General features: G+C 40.7%; 1 protein-coding gene across 19 annotated transcripts in view; it reads left to right on the forward strand.

Annotated features, from left to right (window-relative positions):
• Positions 1–16933, forward strand: part of Grip1 (glutamate receptor interacting protein 1) — a 642849-nt gene that overhangs the window by 571587 nt on the left and 54329 nt on the right. For all 19 annotated transcript variants that reach the window (XM_060378110.1, XM_060378115.1, XM_060378114.1 and 16 more), the window contains 2 exons: positions 6092–6161; positions 8055–8200. In XM_060378110.1, the coding sequence (XP_060234093.1) occupies positions 6092–6161; positions 8055–8200 (216 nt within the window). The remainder of the gene's footprint in view (positions 1–6091; positions 6162–8054; positions 8201–16933) is intronic.

Here is a 16933-nt window from a genome sequence, read left to right on the forward strand (position 1 = left end):
TGAATACAGAGTACTGAGCATGTATTAAAGATTTGGAAAATGGTCCAGAGCAAGAGCTGAGAAACCAAGCTGCCCCTCTTTGTAAAGGGATGCACGTATTAAATGCATATACACATACATGCATACATGTACACATAATATATATGTGTACATATATATATACATATTTGTATATGATACACTAATTACCAATACACGGTATGAACCTCAGATCACACAAAATGTTGCTCATTCATGACTTTACTCAAAGCCTTCTGAACTGTTTTAAGCAGTTCAGATAATCAAAATCTCTAGATAATAAAAATCTAATGTTCACGCCAAAATACATAGTATGAAGTTCTCAAAGAATACATTTTAAAATATAGGTTTTAAATCTATTGTTCACGACAGTTATATCATATATGTAGGAAATGCAGGCACCTTCGCATCAAACACACGCGGGCTCTGAATGAAGCTGAGACCCTGCCGTGGTTCATTGAATTTACTCATTGTCTTTGTACAAAATCCCCTTTCTTCTTCACAACATGAAACCTATGTTCAGAAGTAGTTTTCCATTGTGACAAGCACATAGGCCCTCAGTGTGTCCAGCTACCCTCTACCTTGAGAGCCATACATGGCCTCAGTGTGTTCGATTATTTTCCATCGTGAGAAGCATGTATGCCCTCAGTGTGTCCAGCTACCCTCCAGTCCTAATTGAATAAAAAAAATAGCTTCCTCTGAGTTTGGATTTGGTGAGCAGTTTTAGCCCAGTTTTCTTACGTTCTTGATGAAACATTCACAGCACATTAGAACCAGGAATTAACCTTCACTGATGTGCGAGTCTATGCAGTGATTTATTATAGTAGATGAAGTACACTGACAGAAAGGAGCATGTTTCAGAATACAACCTGGTGGCTCCCACCCGAGCCAGTCCAGAATCACAGTCAGAGAACTTTCATTGTCCTGTCCTGTGTGTGCCCTTGTCACTAAAGCATTTTGGACGTTGACATTTCTTTAGAGTTTTCCAATAGAGATTTGTCCCTACTGTGCTGGCCATGACCCTCTGTGATTGTATGTGTTTTCTTACTTAATCCTTATAGCAGCCTGCCTATTTTACAGGGGAGAATGGTATGGTTTAGCGGTGTAACTATCCAAAGAACTAAAGCTAATAAAAGGCAAGATAAGGATCCCAGCACATTCTGTCAGCCTGAATACTGGCTTTCTGTTCAACCCTGTCAGCATCTTATTGATGCACCTTCCCAGAGCCTAGATCAAGAAAGCAAAGGGCAGCATTATTATTTACATACATACATACTTACATACATACATACACATGGTTAATTTCTTGGCCTTTCTGACACTGAATTCTGTGACTGAATTCATTGCAGAAACAAAGGATTAATTTTCTTTTTTTTTATAAAATCGTGAAGGGGGTTGTGTGACAGGCACAACAGATTTCTATCTTTTCTGTAAAAATAAGTTTCTCAGCCAGGAGTGGTGGCACACACCTTTAATCCCAGCACTCAGGGAGGCAGAGGCAAGTGTACCTCTGTGAGTTAGAGGTCAGCCTGGTCTACAAAGCAAGTCCAGGACATCCAAGGCTACACACAGATACCCTGTCTCAAAGAACAAACAGACAAATAAAAGTTTCTCTCTTTGAGAGTGGTCAATGATTTTTAACACTTCTGAGGTTAAACAATGGAGGGTAAGCACATGCTATCTTGAAATGAGAAAATGTGAGGTTTTGGCAAAGTCCTACACGGAGATCAAGAAAAAGAAAACAGACAATGGGAATGCTCTCTGACAGGGAACCTCAAAAGGTCGTATATTCCCAAGAGGCTCAAGAATCAGTAGCATCTAGAACTTGGGGTGTATAAAATGAAGGTGTAGCTCAGACAAAGGCTTAGTTCAAAGCTAAGAATGAGTCTGTGGACCTTCACCCATTTGATGGAACGAAGTGTCTCTCCCAGAAACCCTCAGAAGCTTTGAGCTTTATGTCTTCAAAAGCAGGAACTAGTAAACTCTCTAGAATAAGGGAATGCAACAAAATTCTGCAGAAAAGGGAAGAAATTAGATGCTATGTGACTTGTTTCTGGACACTGTCATCAGTCATGCAAAGGTTATTTGTAATAAACTAGGTTGGCAGAACGAAAAGGCAAGAAAGGTATGTGAATGTGGTGCTGATCTAGGAAGGATGGACGCAAACCCCTATGGTTCGTAACTAAAAGTAAAGAGAGAATAAGATTGAAAAACAAAATACCAACATATGTTATTTTGTAAGTGGCATCAGTAAAAGAAATTGAAAGTGTGTGTTCCTCAAATGAATGGGGAGATAGGTCCCCAATAAACTGATTACAAATAGAAACTATTGCATACAACATCGCAATATAGTACACTGTGGTCTGGGTTGTTTACCTGCAGATTCGTGACTCATGGAAAGCTATGGCTTGCTGCCCTTGCACAGTATCACAAGAGACTGTTATGCCACATGTTCCCTGCTTCACATATCAAATTTCAATATCACATAGTTTCTACTGAAAAAAAAAAATCGCCTTTACACTATCAATTCTCAAAATCATAAATGAGTCACCTTAAAGGCAGGTATCGCCTGTATTTGCATCTTGGGAAACAGGAAACCCAAAACTTGCTTGTGTACAATTTCCAACTAATTATATGAACTTGCAATTTTGACAAAAGTGAAAAGAGCTGTCAAGATGGCTCAGTTGTTAGCTGCTTGCCTTTCAAGAATGAGAACCCAAGTGTCATACTTGGAATACATGTAAAAATTCTGGATGCGGCAGCACGCATTTATAGTCCCAGCACTGGGAGAGATGGAAACAGAAAGATCCCTGGAGTTTGCTGGCTAGCCAGTCCATTTTAATTGGTTGACACCAGCTCAATGGAAAACCCTCCCAAAGTAGGTCCGTGGTATAACTGATGGTGATCCCCTGAGTTTGTCCTCTGTCTCTCACATAGAAACAGACACATATAAGTACAAACGCACACACACACACACACACACACACACACACACAGAGAGAGAGAGAGAGAGAGAGATGTATACATACATTTTGGAAAGCATCATAGTGTTTCCTTATGAGGTTCAAAAACATGTATTTATGGGAAACAAAATCATCAACTATGTAATGCCACATACATAGATGACTGGATTAGTCCTGAGCAAGCTTATAGACGACTCTTATATCACTGCTTGAGTGCATTAACAGTGACATTGGCGACACAACTGCATCTTAAGTGAAAGTTACTTTATTTAACAGGCACTACTGAGTTTAATCCTCCTTAACGTAGCACACAATTTCACAATGTTGATCTCTTGTCCCGCCTTCGATTCTGTTTATTTGTGCAATTGCACATTGAGATTTCAAGGAACTACTGTTGTCTTTGGTTTTTAGAGCATAACCTTTGCTTGCTCTTTTTTTTTTATAATGCGCCCTCTGGGTGCATTCACCGTAGACCACCGCCTCCCCGCATCTGCTGGAGCATGGCGGCTACTTCAACAGAAGTGACGTCTCTAAAGAGAGAACACTATTTTGTTCCTCGTGGCCTCATAAGATCTAAGGAGCCAGCATCTCCTGTTTAAACCAGCTTCTCTGAGATTTTACACCCAGAACCCACTATAGAAATGCCTAGCTCATAGTTGGTATTCTGGAAATATGTGCTGAGTGGGTGCATGGTCTATGGATAATTCCAATTAAACCGAAAGCACTGAGTGAGTGTGTGTTCTTGAAGTGTCACAGTCCGAGTAAGTTCAAATGAATCAAGACGAATAAAGTGACAAATAAAAGACTGAAGGCTCCGTTTAAGTACTGGAGAGGGAAAGTGAGTTCAGCGTGGCTGGCCAGCAATGCCAGTAAACACTTATGTAGACAGAGCATGCTTTGTGTACTGATCTAATCACCTATGAAGGTTCACATAATCCTCTCACAGAAACTCTCGGATAAAGATTGTGACTATTCATCACATATTGCACAGCTGAGGAATTGAGGCACCTAAGGACTTTGTCCCCAAACACATCAACCCAGAAGTACTTAGAGGCAGGACTTCAAGCCCAGCCGTCACGGCCATCAAATGCCATTTCTTAACCACTACACTACACTGTCCTTCTGTTTTTTTTTCTAAAGCTGCATATCTGTATAAAAACTATTAATAATGAATAGTAGTGACCCACTTGGTAGGTTTTAAAGTACCAGGAGCTTTAAAACCAGCATATGCTTGGCTTGTTATTTTCTAAGCAGAAAACGATTTAACAATGCAGTAGAGTGTATCAACATCAGCCACCTGCTCGAGGATTCATGACCATGTCTGTGTGCCTGGTAGTGACAGAGACAGAGCACAGGTCTGCACACACTTCTGTGTCCAATAGCTTCACTCCAGTAGACATCTGCCAAGAAGAACCTTTGACATTTCAGATATTGATGGAGTTAGAGGAGAAAGGAGAATCTGTAAGACGGGATGGCTACCATGGACATATGAACTTTCTGGCTTCCAGGAAGGACTGTTTAGGATTGTCCTCTTTGCAATGATATCATTTTCCTCTTTTGCAAAAAGGAGTGGGTTTGATGCACGTTCTTGCTCTCCTGTTGCTGGTTTTCCATGGGTCATTTCTGTGCAATGTGGGTCTTTGGAGCCAAAAGAAATTCTTGCATGCTATATGATGGTAACTAGAGGTTGGGAAGATACTGTGCAAATTTATTGACAGGTACTAAAAAAATAATGCTTTCATGTAATAAAGGTTTGTGTGTGTGTGTGTGTGTGTGTGTGTGTGTGTGTGTACATGCGCATATACAACCCAATGCTGGGAATTACTCTTTATTTTAGAATATGTCATGAGGAAAATTTGTAGATGTTTGTGTCTATGGGTAGATCATATCAAATCATTGAGAGAAGGATTAAATAACGAGTTAATTGTAGTTAATAGACTGTTCTATATTCTTTGCTGTGAGCTAAGGATAGCCATTGAGTGAAATCTCATTAACATTTACTCAGGACTAATTGTGATAGTGGATAAGATATTGCGGGTGTTGGTTTTCCTTTAACCATGATGTTGAGCTGTTAAACCATCTGTTCTCATGCATAAACGTTTTTCTGGGATTCAGATGGGATTATAGGATATGCTGTGGTTCTGTGATTATTATGGGATGATCATCTTGTTTATAATGAAGTCTTACTTTAGGGGTCTCTTAATGTTCTCTAAAAGGAAGTCATTTCCAGCTTTGGGTTGGCGAAACAGCTCTCCCAAAGGCCATTTGTCTTTTTTTTTTTTTTTAACAAATGTGGCTATCCTAAATGAAATCTAAACTTTACAAATAAAGATAGCTTCTTTTTGCTTCTCTGGGCTATCTAACTCATAGTCCCAGTTAATCCCAAGGGATTTTCTTTTAAAATGTTTTTATTCTTATCAAATGGAAGTACTACCCCCCAAATTATAAAGGCCACTATGATTGATAATAATATTGTCTGCAGTTTAATAGGGGTTGTATGTGCATGCTTAGAATTTATACACAGATATGTATTTGGTTAACTAATAGAATATTTACTATAGTAATGAAACATGCACTCACATCCCAAATCACTGTAAAGCTTTCTAGGTATGAATTTGTGGGCAGAGCATGAAGGTTTATATAGCCCACCCACCAAAAGGTTTCCTTCTGGAAAACAGAAACTTTAAAACAGTGACTGCTGCCCCATGTGCCGTGGTGAACTCTGGGCAGCAGCCATGCCACCTTGATGGAGAGGCATGGAGAAAGGAGTAAGGATGGCTCACATTTAAAATGTGAGCTGCTCTAAGTTGACTTCATTATTCTGCTGTTGAGGAGCCAACCTTCCAGGGCACTGACCTGAACCAGCCTAACCCCAATGATCAGCTCTCCAGCTGCAAACTTAAACAGCCATCTCACTCTTCAGCATAGAAGTGCTTTTCCATGAATATTTTTGTAGCTCTAATATGCACGCTCTCCAATCATTTGCTGGATGTCTTTGATTTCCATATAAAGTCCGACTGGTGTTACTTTCAGGCAGGAGGGGAACATACAGTCTTGGGTGAGTCCTGGATATGAAGATGTGATTTCTCATTCTATCTTTGTTATTACAGCACCATCCAGTAGAAAACCAGGGGACCCTCTTGTCATTTCAGATATCAAGAAAGGCAGTGTGGCACACAGGTAAGGAGTGTGCATTTTCGTTCTTACCTGTATCCTATCATCAGTGTCTTTCTGTACTCTAGAGCTGAAAGTGATTTTTAGGGTCTTGTATGAGTTCAGTAAGAACATTTTCTTCATCGATTATCTTCCATCTTCCATTTTTTTTAGTAAAACCTCAAAACTTACCTAGTTCTGAGAAGTATCTCTCCTACACAAATAGCTTATGGGATGGCTTTGCTAGGTGTCATCATGTGCCCTATGGGCAAGTAAGACTTTTGAGCCCCCACTAATGTTTATATCGCTGTTCTAATTTCCTTTCTGTTGATGCGATTAAAAAAAATAAAGTCTGGCCAAAAGCAACTTAGGAGAGGAAAGGACTTAATTGGTTAATACTTCCAGATCATAGTCCCTTAGGGAGGGAAGTCAGGGTAGGGTCTCAAGCAGGCACATGGAAGCTGTACCTACCACCTTCTATGAAGCATTACTTCTAACTAGAGAACTCACAGTCATGGAGGTTCAGCAGAAACTGTGCAGGAGTCCTGCTTGCTGGCTTAGCTCCTTTTCTTATACAGCCCCGATGCCTGTCTAGGGAATGGTGCTTCCCACAGTGGGTTGGACTCTCCGAAGCCAATTAACAATTGAGGATCCATCACAAACCTATCCACAGACCAGTCTGATCTGGGCAGTCTCTTGACTGTCACTCCTTCCTTAGGGGACTCCAAGCTAACTCAAATTGAGCATTAAAGCTAACTAGAATGGTCTCCTTCTTTATCTCTAAATACATCTAAATAAGATAGTCTCATTTTTTTTATTTCACAGATGAAAGTACATTTTTAGTAATCGACCATGCCGATATAATATTGTTAACTTTCCTCTCGTTTTTCAAATAAAAACTTTTAAAAACCCTAATTATAAAAAAAAGTCATTAAAAACATATTTTAACCTTAAAAGGCAGGACAGGCAATATAAGAGTTCATTTATGTACTATAGGCAAAGCTGTGTTTAAAAAGATACTTACTAGTATCATGTATAAAAGGAAGACAGAATTTTGTTCTTCATGTAAGAGGTGGAAAGTGGTCAGGGAATCAAGAGCTGGGAAGCCATCGACCTATTTGCTATCCCTGTTTCCTATCCATGGATAGGAAGGGCTTGGGGGTTGCTGAGAGCCCTGTTTCCTATCCATAGATAGGAAGGGCTTTGGGGTTGCTGAGAGAGCCTCATCTGTCATAGGTGATCCAGCAGAAAAAAAGAGAGATTGAATATTGGAAAACAATTAGTAGGCTCAAACTCAGACATAATACATAAAAGAGAAGTCTATAATAAACACATATGTATTACATTCTCATTCCTTTTGTCATTATATTATGGATTTTTAAGACTTTGAACAGACCTGCAATTGGTCCAGAACTAGGACTGGATTCTCTGAGCCACTTTCCAAATAGTTATGTCAGATGCATCTCTATTTGTCCCCTTCTCCACAATGCATTTTCAGGTACATGAAGAGCCAAAATCCTAGATCTGAGTTCTCAATGACTCTGACTCACCTTGACTTCCCTCATCCCCTTAGCTCTCGCCTAAGAACTGATTACAGTGCATCAAGAGTGTTCATCAAGACTGGGAGAAACACAAGGATATGTGGGTCTCTGATACCTGTACCCCCAAAGGATATCTAGACTCCCTAAGTAAATGCCTAGGTTAAACTGAAGAAAGCATAAGGAAAATGTTTTAATTATATGCAATTCACCATGGTAGCAGGGGGAAAAATGGATGCTTGTTGATAAAGAACAATTTTAAAACAGTTGACGAGCTTTCACACTAACCGTCACTAGAACACTACATTATACTCAATGCCTTTTAAAATGGGATGCATAAGTATTCATCATTTCTCAAGTGATACTGTGCACTTATTAACAGGACTGGAACTCTAGAACTTGGAGACAAATTGCTCGCAATAGATAACATCCGGTTGGACAACTGTTCCATGGAAGACGCAGTCCAAATCCTCCAGCAGTGTGAAGACCTGGTGAAGCTCAAAATCCGCAAAGATGAAGATAACTCAGGTAGTGACAGCATCTTTACCCATAAGACTAACTTTTCTAACTGCCCGTCTGTCAAAAAGATAATAGATCTTGAAGCTTTTTGTGTGGCAGCTGGATAATAATGTTTTATATGATTGCAAGAGGTTTTGAGTCGTGTACTGAGGGTTGGATGGATTTTAAATGATGCTTTCAAATTTTATAACTAAGATATTTTTATAAAAATTATAATTATATTAAAATAATTTTAAGTATGAGTACTACTTTATGGCAGTGGAACTGGTCATTTCCAAGAGTTTGCTGATATTTGTAGTATATGACCATTGGTGAGTGTTGCATTTTTAGCTTTATAAATATTTAACTAGTTTACAAACTCTTAATTTTTTTTCTTGGTTATTTCATTGACTTAAGTATCATAGATAGTAGTGTCATCTCTCATGAAGAGATAGCTTTGTTTAGATTTCCATCTCCCTTTGAGTTATTTCCTTAGAAAACCTCTCTAAAACCAGGGTTACAGAATGAGAATATAAAGAAAACTCTGGGATGCCTCACACATTCCATCCCATGTTTTTGTAAAGGTCATATCCATTCTGTGGGCCTCAGTAGTATGTGAGCAGTAACATGTGAGCAATGCTTCTCAAACCCCAGTATGCCTGACAGTCTCTGGGGGAGTTTTGAAAACATAGAGCCTGGACACTATCTCCAGGTGGAGTCCAGGATTCTTCTTGTCTAGCAAAGTTCAACACAATGCTATCAGTAATGCAAGAACTGTGCCTGCAAGAAGAGCCCTACAGTAGAAGCCTGTTTATAGGTTCACAATAATAGTCTGGAAATAACTGAAAAAATCCATTTACTACAATAACTCACTAGAATATGGAAAATCTAAAACCAAAAGGTTGACACTCTTACCAACAGTGTTAAGACCCATCCTATGAATGCCTATTCTATGGATTATAGTTCCAAGCCTTTGTTTCTCGACACTGTACCTACAATATATAGTTTCAGCTTCTTTGTTTGTTTTTCATTTCTGAGACAAAATACCTAATAAAAACAATGTAAGGGAGGGTGTTTTTGAACTTATGGTTTCAGAGGTCTCTATCCATGGTCAGCTGACTCCAGCATTTATGGCCTGGTGAATTGGAGCATCATGGAAAAGGGGTATGGGGAAATTCAGTTGCCCACCACATGGCAGCCAAGAATCAGGAATGCAAACAAAAAGGGTCCAGGGACAAGTCATGCTCTCCAAAGTGATGCCCAGGATTCTGTTTCCTATGCTCAGCTTCAGTTCCTCCTGGTTCACGTATTATAAGCTCATCAAAAGCTTAACTCGTTGGTATGATTAGTACTGTCATGATTCAATTATCTCTCAGGACTTCCAGTAGCTGAGGTGCAAACCTTCAACACATAAGTCTGCCTAGCAGGACAGGGTCCGTTTCATACTCCATCCAAACATGCCATTTCTGACTTCCAAAGGACTGAGAGCCAACCCAAGGTACAAGCTGCATTCAGTCTATCTCTAGGAATCCCCAGATCCTCAAAAACACTATCTAGCATTGCACGAAAAGCTCAAGTTTATTTATTCTCTTCTAAGACTCAAAGCAGCAAAATCAGCTTCAGAGAGTGTCATTAAGGTCTGTGGCCAACTTGAGCAGTAACTAGACCCACAAGGACCATAGCTGTAGCAGCCGCTGAGCTTTGGTTAGCTGAGCTCAGAGGAAACGTTTTCCTTGGCAGCCTGTGCGTGAAAGGGTCCCTGGAGTAATCTTCTCCAATCAAAGTCTTTCAGAAGCTTTATGTCTATATGCCCTTGAGCCACTGACGGATGGGAACTAGCTAGTTTCTGAGATGCCACCAAAGCATCTTTTTTTTTGTTGTCCCAGTGCAAAGTCGTTGGCTAGCTGTTTTGGTGCTAGTCTGCTCAGCAAGCTCACTTTAGTTTCAGCATTATAGAGCTCCTCTTTTAAAGCTAAACTCCAAGTTGTTCAAACCCTTTGGCTCTGCCTTTTCCTCCTGATTCTCACTATAAATCCAGGCGAAAACAACGAGCAACATCCATACTAGTTTAAAGACTGTGCTATCTCAAAATTTATCCCATCAGATTAGTCTGTAACCTTTAAATTTGGCATCTCATGAAGTATCAGGACATGAGAAAAAGTCCAGACATGTTCTTTTTCAGAACGTCACGTACAGTCTCCCATCCAAGAATGATCTCAAGTCCATCTGAAACCTTGTGAGCAATTGTTAATAATCCTATCATCATTCTGATCTTTGGAGCTCTTCCCAGAAGCACATAGTATGTTCTCCTTACAGAATTTTAAGCTTTGTTTTAAGCCTTGTCTCCAACAAGTTCCTCCCCCAAATCATGGGGAAGATGCTTAATATTCAAACTGTAACACTTTCTAGTGTTGTCTGCTTTTGTTTCCTCTTTAAAATGGATATATTTAACTGATACAGAAAAAAAACTACCCACATAAATGAAGAAATATCATGTTTAGATATATAGACACATTGTAAATTATTTAAATGGATTAAACATATCTACCTCCTCAAACATTAATCATTTCTTTATTGCAAAACTTTTAAAATGCTTTCTTCTGCCTTTTAAAATGTGACTGTCATTTAAAACAGATCAAGTGAAACAGTGATTTGTTTTTACTAAGGTAAAATTTAAAGAATTTGAAACAACTTTATTGTCTACCTAGCTTTTAAAGATAAATTTTAATGTTCAGGTGTGTGTAGAATGGAGTGTGTGTGTGTGTGTGTGTGTGTGTGTGTGTGTGTGTGCGTGTGTGTGTGTGTGTACATGAGCAGGTGCCCAGTAGGGGAGAAGAAAGTGTCAGATCCCTGGTGCTAGAGTTACAAAGTGTTGTGAGCCACCTGACCTGTGTGCTGGAGACCAAAACCAGGTTCTCTGGGAAAGCGGTGAATGCTCTTAACTGCTGAGCTGTCTTTCCAGCCCCACTTTACCCAACTTTTGATTTCCAACAATGATTTAAAATTTTGCCTCTCTGTAATTAATAGCAGACTCTTATCATGTGCATCTAATTCTGTTTTCATTTAAAAACTGCAAAGATAGTTTATAAGGTACGTAAGCTTAATTAAGTTACGCAGTTACAGTCACACATAAATATGCCTGAGAATTGGTTTAATTCCAGTATCACTTCTGTCATCAGTGTGACAAAGTTCTTAGAATAGAAAACTGAAAAAGAGGAATCATTCGTTTTGATTCATGGTGTGGGAAGCTCTTGTCCATTCTGTATGGAGGGCGTGGTAGAAAAGAATAACTTATATCATGGAGATAGGAATATATGTCCCAAGATGCAAGAGTAATAGAAAGGGCTGTGGGACAAGACACAGCTTCCAACAGCATGCCCGGATGGCCTATTTCCTCCAGCCAGGTCCTGCCTCCTCAACTTTCCAGAACCTCACAGACTAGCACCAGAAACTGGGGAGACTGAGTCACATGAGACAGAGGAGGGTATTTTATGTTCAGACCACAACTAGAATAAGCTATTTTTTTTCTAATTATTTTTTTTCACAACTTAAACCAGAATAGAAAATACAGTGAATAGGGGAGCAACAACAAAAAGAAATCTATTACTTGAGAGTGTTCCATGGCATTGCTTTGTATATTTTATGACAGAAGACAGAGCAAATTGGTTGAGTAAAGATTAATTCTAAATGCACTGTGTGTATGTATCATGTACAAATTAATTGACATTTATATGCATATATAATTTCATCCCAACTGCATTAGACAGTTTTGACTGGTACTGGGAAATTAAAAGGAGGCAAAGAGGTAGAGTCCCAGCATCCCCTCGAAGGACATGCCTTTCATCACCTAACTTCCTTCCTTTGGGTCCTTCCCAAAGGAAGCTCCCATGTCTTAGTGGTGGCATAGAGTAGTGACCAGTTAAAACTAGCAGCCTTTAACATGATGCCTTTAGGGACATTTATCACTGGAATCATAACACTAACCAATGAAAAATTGTCAATGTTCTAGAACCTTCTCCTAACTAAATCATAATAGGTCTAGAGATCACAGTCAGGTCAAGCCATATGTTTAACGTTTCTATTTATGGTAAAAGAGAAAAGCAGTAGTTACGTTCATTGACAGTTGAGAATGATGACTACATTCAAGTATATTTTGTAACCAGCATTTTAAGGAAGCACAAGCTTGTACTCATTATTTCTCAAACACTTATTTTCTGTGTCGAGTTCGTATCCCCCTCTTTTCTAGCTTGCTTCCGCTGGACTCACTTTTATTTCAAGAAAGGGCTAAAGCCTCCAGAATTACTGGGTTCTGTCTGAACAAAGAGGCAAAGCCCCGGGGAAAAAAAAACCTATTTAGCCTGCTTTGCCCAGCTCAGCAGATCTCAGCTACCTTTCCTGCAGAGTGAGAAAGCCAAGGCAAGGGATGAATATGCACGGTATGCTCAGCTGGCCGCGGGGCCACTGCCAGAGCCAGCTATGCAGACAGTTGGCAGGGCTTGCAGAAACAGCAGCTGAGTACCTGGAGAGCTCATCCTGTTTTCAGTTACTCATTTCCTTTGGCTTGCACCCCCACAATGCCTAATATTATCTTAATCACCACGTTTATTAATATATTCTTTCTGTTGTTGGTTTTTTGTTTTGTTTTGTTTTGTTTTGTTTTGTTTTTTTCAAAATAGAGTTTCTCTGTGTATCCTTGGCTGTCCTTGACTTGCTTTGTAGCTTTGTAGACCAGGCTGGCCCCAAACTCACAGCGATCTGCCTGCTTCTGCCTCGCTGAGTGCTGGGATTACAGGCATGCACCACCACACCTGACAGTAAATATATTCTTTTTTTTATCTTCCAAATCTTTTAATCTTTTATTTCTTTTTTAATTTAACTATTTTTATTTTTATTAATTACAGTTTATTCACTTTGTATCCCCCCTGTACCTCCCTCCTTCTTCCCTCCCAATCTCACCCTCCCTCTTCCCAACCTGTGTCCCTCTCCCAGTGCACTGAAAAGGGAGGTTCTCCTCCCCCTTCCCTCTGACCCTAGTCTATCAGGTCTCATCAGGAGTGGCTGCATTGTCATCTTCTGTGGCCTGGTAAGGCTGCTGCTCCCCCCTCAGGGGGAGATGATCAAAGAGCAGGCCAATCAGTTCATGTCAGAGACAGTCCCTGTCCCCATTACAATGGAGGCCACTTGGATACTGAACTGCCATGGGCTACCTCTGTGCAGGGGTTCCAGGCCATCTCCATGAGTGGTCCTTGGCTGGAGTATCAGTTTCAGAAAAGACCCCTATGCCCAGACTTTTAGGATCTTTGGGGAGCTCCTGTCCTTTCCAGGTCTTACTATCTCCCACTTCTTTCATAAGATTCCCTGTACTCTGCCCAAAGTTTGGCTATGAGTCTCAACATCTGCCTCGGTACCCTGCAGGGTAGAGTCTTTCAGAGGCCCTCTGTGGTAGGCTCCTGTCCTGTTCCCTGTTTACTCCCTCCTCCGATGTCCATCCTGTTTGCCTTTCTGAATGGGGATTCTTTAAAATGCTAAATCTTTTCATTGAAAACCATCACGTGTATATCCAAAAATATGAATAAAAATGTTACTGTTGAGATTATACTTACTCACACCATACTTTCTCAAATTGACACATCAAAATATATACTCATTCAGACAGGTCTGACTAACAGATAATCATTTGAAAATTGTCATCCGATTGTCAATTTGGAAGAATTGGCCCTGTCGCACTGTCGCACTATTCAGCACAATCCAACTATTCCTTTCCCTCCTAAGACTGGGAGTATGAGTTGAGGCTGGGGTGGTGGCTCAGGAACTCTAGAAACCCATAAAGCTGTCAGATGGCCCACTTGTAATCACAGCCTCCCATGGTGGAGACAGGGCATTCACGGGCCAAACTGGCAATGAAGACTAACCACTTCAGGGGACTCTGGCTTGACTGAGAGACTCTGCCTCTTTGAATAACATGAAAGACCAACTAAAGATGTTTCCTGACATCAGCCTGAGCCTCCACACACAGGTGCATGGGCATTTTTCTCACGGTGACTAACACACCACAAGGTGACAAGCGAATGGGGAGGCATCTATTTTCACCCAGGAGATTCAAGGATAAGAGTCTTAGCAGCGTTAAACTGGAAAGGGTTTAGGGTGTGGGACCAGGAAGCAAGAGGGAATGTGACCAATCCCAGTAGGTTAATGTGAATGAAACAGAAAGGATGTGAAGGTTGTAGTAGGAGGTGAGACGGAAAGGTATCCTAGAACATTACCATTTGAAGAAGTTCAAAGTTAACCCCCAAAGCCAATGGGAGGGGCTATTATAGCACCTCACATGTGGACTAGAGTAACAGCTTAGAGACCACTGGTTTTACTCACATTTCATGAGTCTGAAAAAAACTCTGTGGCTAGCTCCATAGAATGAAAAGACTGAACAGTAAACAGACTGGCCTCACAGCTGGTCTCACATCTGGCCTCACAGCTGGCCTCACAGCTGGCCTCACAGCTGGGAATTTGCATAGATAGTGTCTCTGAGTACGAGTTTCCTCATCCATAAGGATACGTATCATAATATCTTCCGTCTATGGCTGCTTTAAGGACTAAAGGAAGTAATTACTAAATCTCAGCAATAATACTTAAACCTAGTAGTACTATTAACAGCCACAGTTAAAGAAAATTAATTTTCACTTTATTTTGCGATGGCCAAATGCTCAGGAGGACTTGGAGCTTTGAGTGATTTTTCCCCCCTCTAGATTCAATTGCAGTTTTGTCTTCAGAAGCTTGTGTACATTATCAAAGGAGTGTAACTGAGCAGGGCGAGGGGGGAGGCTCTTGGCCAAGGCTGCTGCTCAATGCCCAGGTCCAGAAAGACGCACAGAAATAAAATCTGTCATTTTGCCTTGACTGTGTCTGGTAGATGGTCAAGAAATAGGGAGACTTTGCAGGTATGGCTGGCTGGGTTCTAAGGAAGAAGCCAGTAGAGACCTTTGTGTGTGTGTGTGTGTGTAGGGGGGGATTTGTGCAAAATAATACAAGTTTATCCAGAAACTCCTTTTTTTGGCTTTGCACTGTACCCCTGTCATCCTGTCTGTTAAACGGGCAGCAGCCTTGATTTGAGTCATCTTCCTTTCTGTGACAGAGCTTGTTTGTAGATACTATGATCTCGGCCTTTGTCCTCTTCATGGGTTCTCATGTGTGTGCAAAAGTATGCCCATGCTCTTGCTTGTCCTATCCATAGCAAATGGTCTTTGTTTATTGTGTAATACAATCTTATGTAAATTAAGCCTTTACTTCAAGTTAAGTCTATTCTTCAAAGATCTGGGCTTTCTTGTTTGTTTTTGTTTTCAGTTTATTGGTGTCAGGTCAAGCTAAGTTATCTGAAGTAGATTTCCCCCTAAAACCTAGACTGCTGATTGGCCTGCTCTTTGATCACCTCCCCCTTGGGGGGGGAGCAGCCTTACCAGGCCATAGTAGAGGACAATGCAGCCACTTTTGATGTGAACTGATAGACTAAGATCAGAAAGGAGAGGAGAACCTCCCCTATCAGTGGGCTTGAGGAGTGGCATGCAAGCAGAGGGAGGAGGGAGGGGCTTATGGGGGGATACAGAATGAATAAAGTGTAATTGATGAAAAAAAAAACCTAGACTGGAGAAGATATACATCCCATATATTACCCTATAAATCTTGACTGTGCTCTGAGCACTGGAAGAATCTGTCTGTCTCATGTTTGTTGTCTTATAGTAATGGTACCCAAACTTGAGCACACATGAGAATCATGAAAAATGCTGTTCACAGGGCCCCCTGGTCCCCACCTTTGGAGGTTGTGGTTATTCTAGTCTGGGAAGGCATAGAGAATTTACATTTCTAACCAGTTCCCAGATGATGACAAAGTTGATGGTCCTGGAATGACATTTGGAGACTTAGAGATGATCACTTCCATAAAGAAGTTTAATTCCACTGATAAACCTTAGACATCTCCTGTGAATAGCCCTAGTGTAATGCTTTGATGCAACCAGGTAAAATGACCTTAAGGCAATGAAGCAACGGTAGGGAGGGGTGCCCTAAGTAGTTTATTTTCTCATGCTAGTCCAACTCCAAGAAATTCAACCATACTCCAAAACTAATTCCATCATTTCTTAGTTGAAGTGAACTTTGATTGACCTGCACGTGTGTGCCTTCCAAATCTCCCGAATCCAAACCTCCTATTTGGCCATAGCAGCAGCTGCCATTATGGATTCAAGCCAGACAGTGTTCATTTGGTTAAACAGGCAGCACTCAAGAAGGCTGAAAATAGCATTACAGATAAGTAATGCAGCAATTTTGCATCTGTTCTGAGGTCCCATTAATTTCCTTAACTAGAGCTAAGCAGAACATACAAGTTGGCTGGCCCCTTTCCTGCCTTTCACTAATAGTTGTAAACCTGCTGTTGTAATATAAAAGCTGCTTATAATATCATTAACATCTGTTTAGACCCTCTTTGAAACTTGCTGGTGACGAAACATTCTGCCTTAACGGAAAGTTTCTCTCCCGGTTTAAGATTCTTAGCTGCCTCCTTCCTGAGCATTGAAAGTTAGAGCAGCCTCAAGGACAGAGCAGCTTGGAGAGCTTTCACACCCAAAATGGCCTGAACAGAGCTTTCCAAATAACAGTCCCTGCCTCCTGGACTACATGGCCTTTCAGATGCCAGCTGGGCTGAAACCCAAAAAGGCAGATGGATTCCAAACTGCAGCCTCAAGCTGAATGGACTCTCTAGGAACCTTGTAGGGAGGGAGT

Source organism: Meriones unguiculatus, chromosome 2 (assembly GCF_030254825.1).
Source record: "Meriones unguiculatus strain TT.TT164.6M chromosome 2, Bangor_MerUng_6.1, whole genome shotgun sequence".
In the NCBI taxonomy this organism is placed as follows: Eukaryota; Metazoa; Chordata; class Mammalia; order Rodentia; family Muridae; genus Meriones; species Meriones unguiculatus.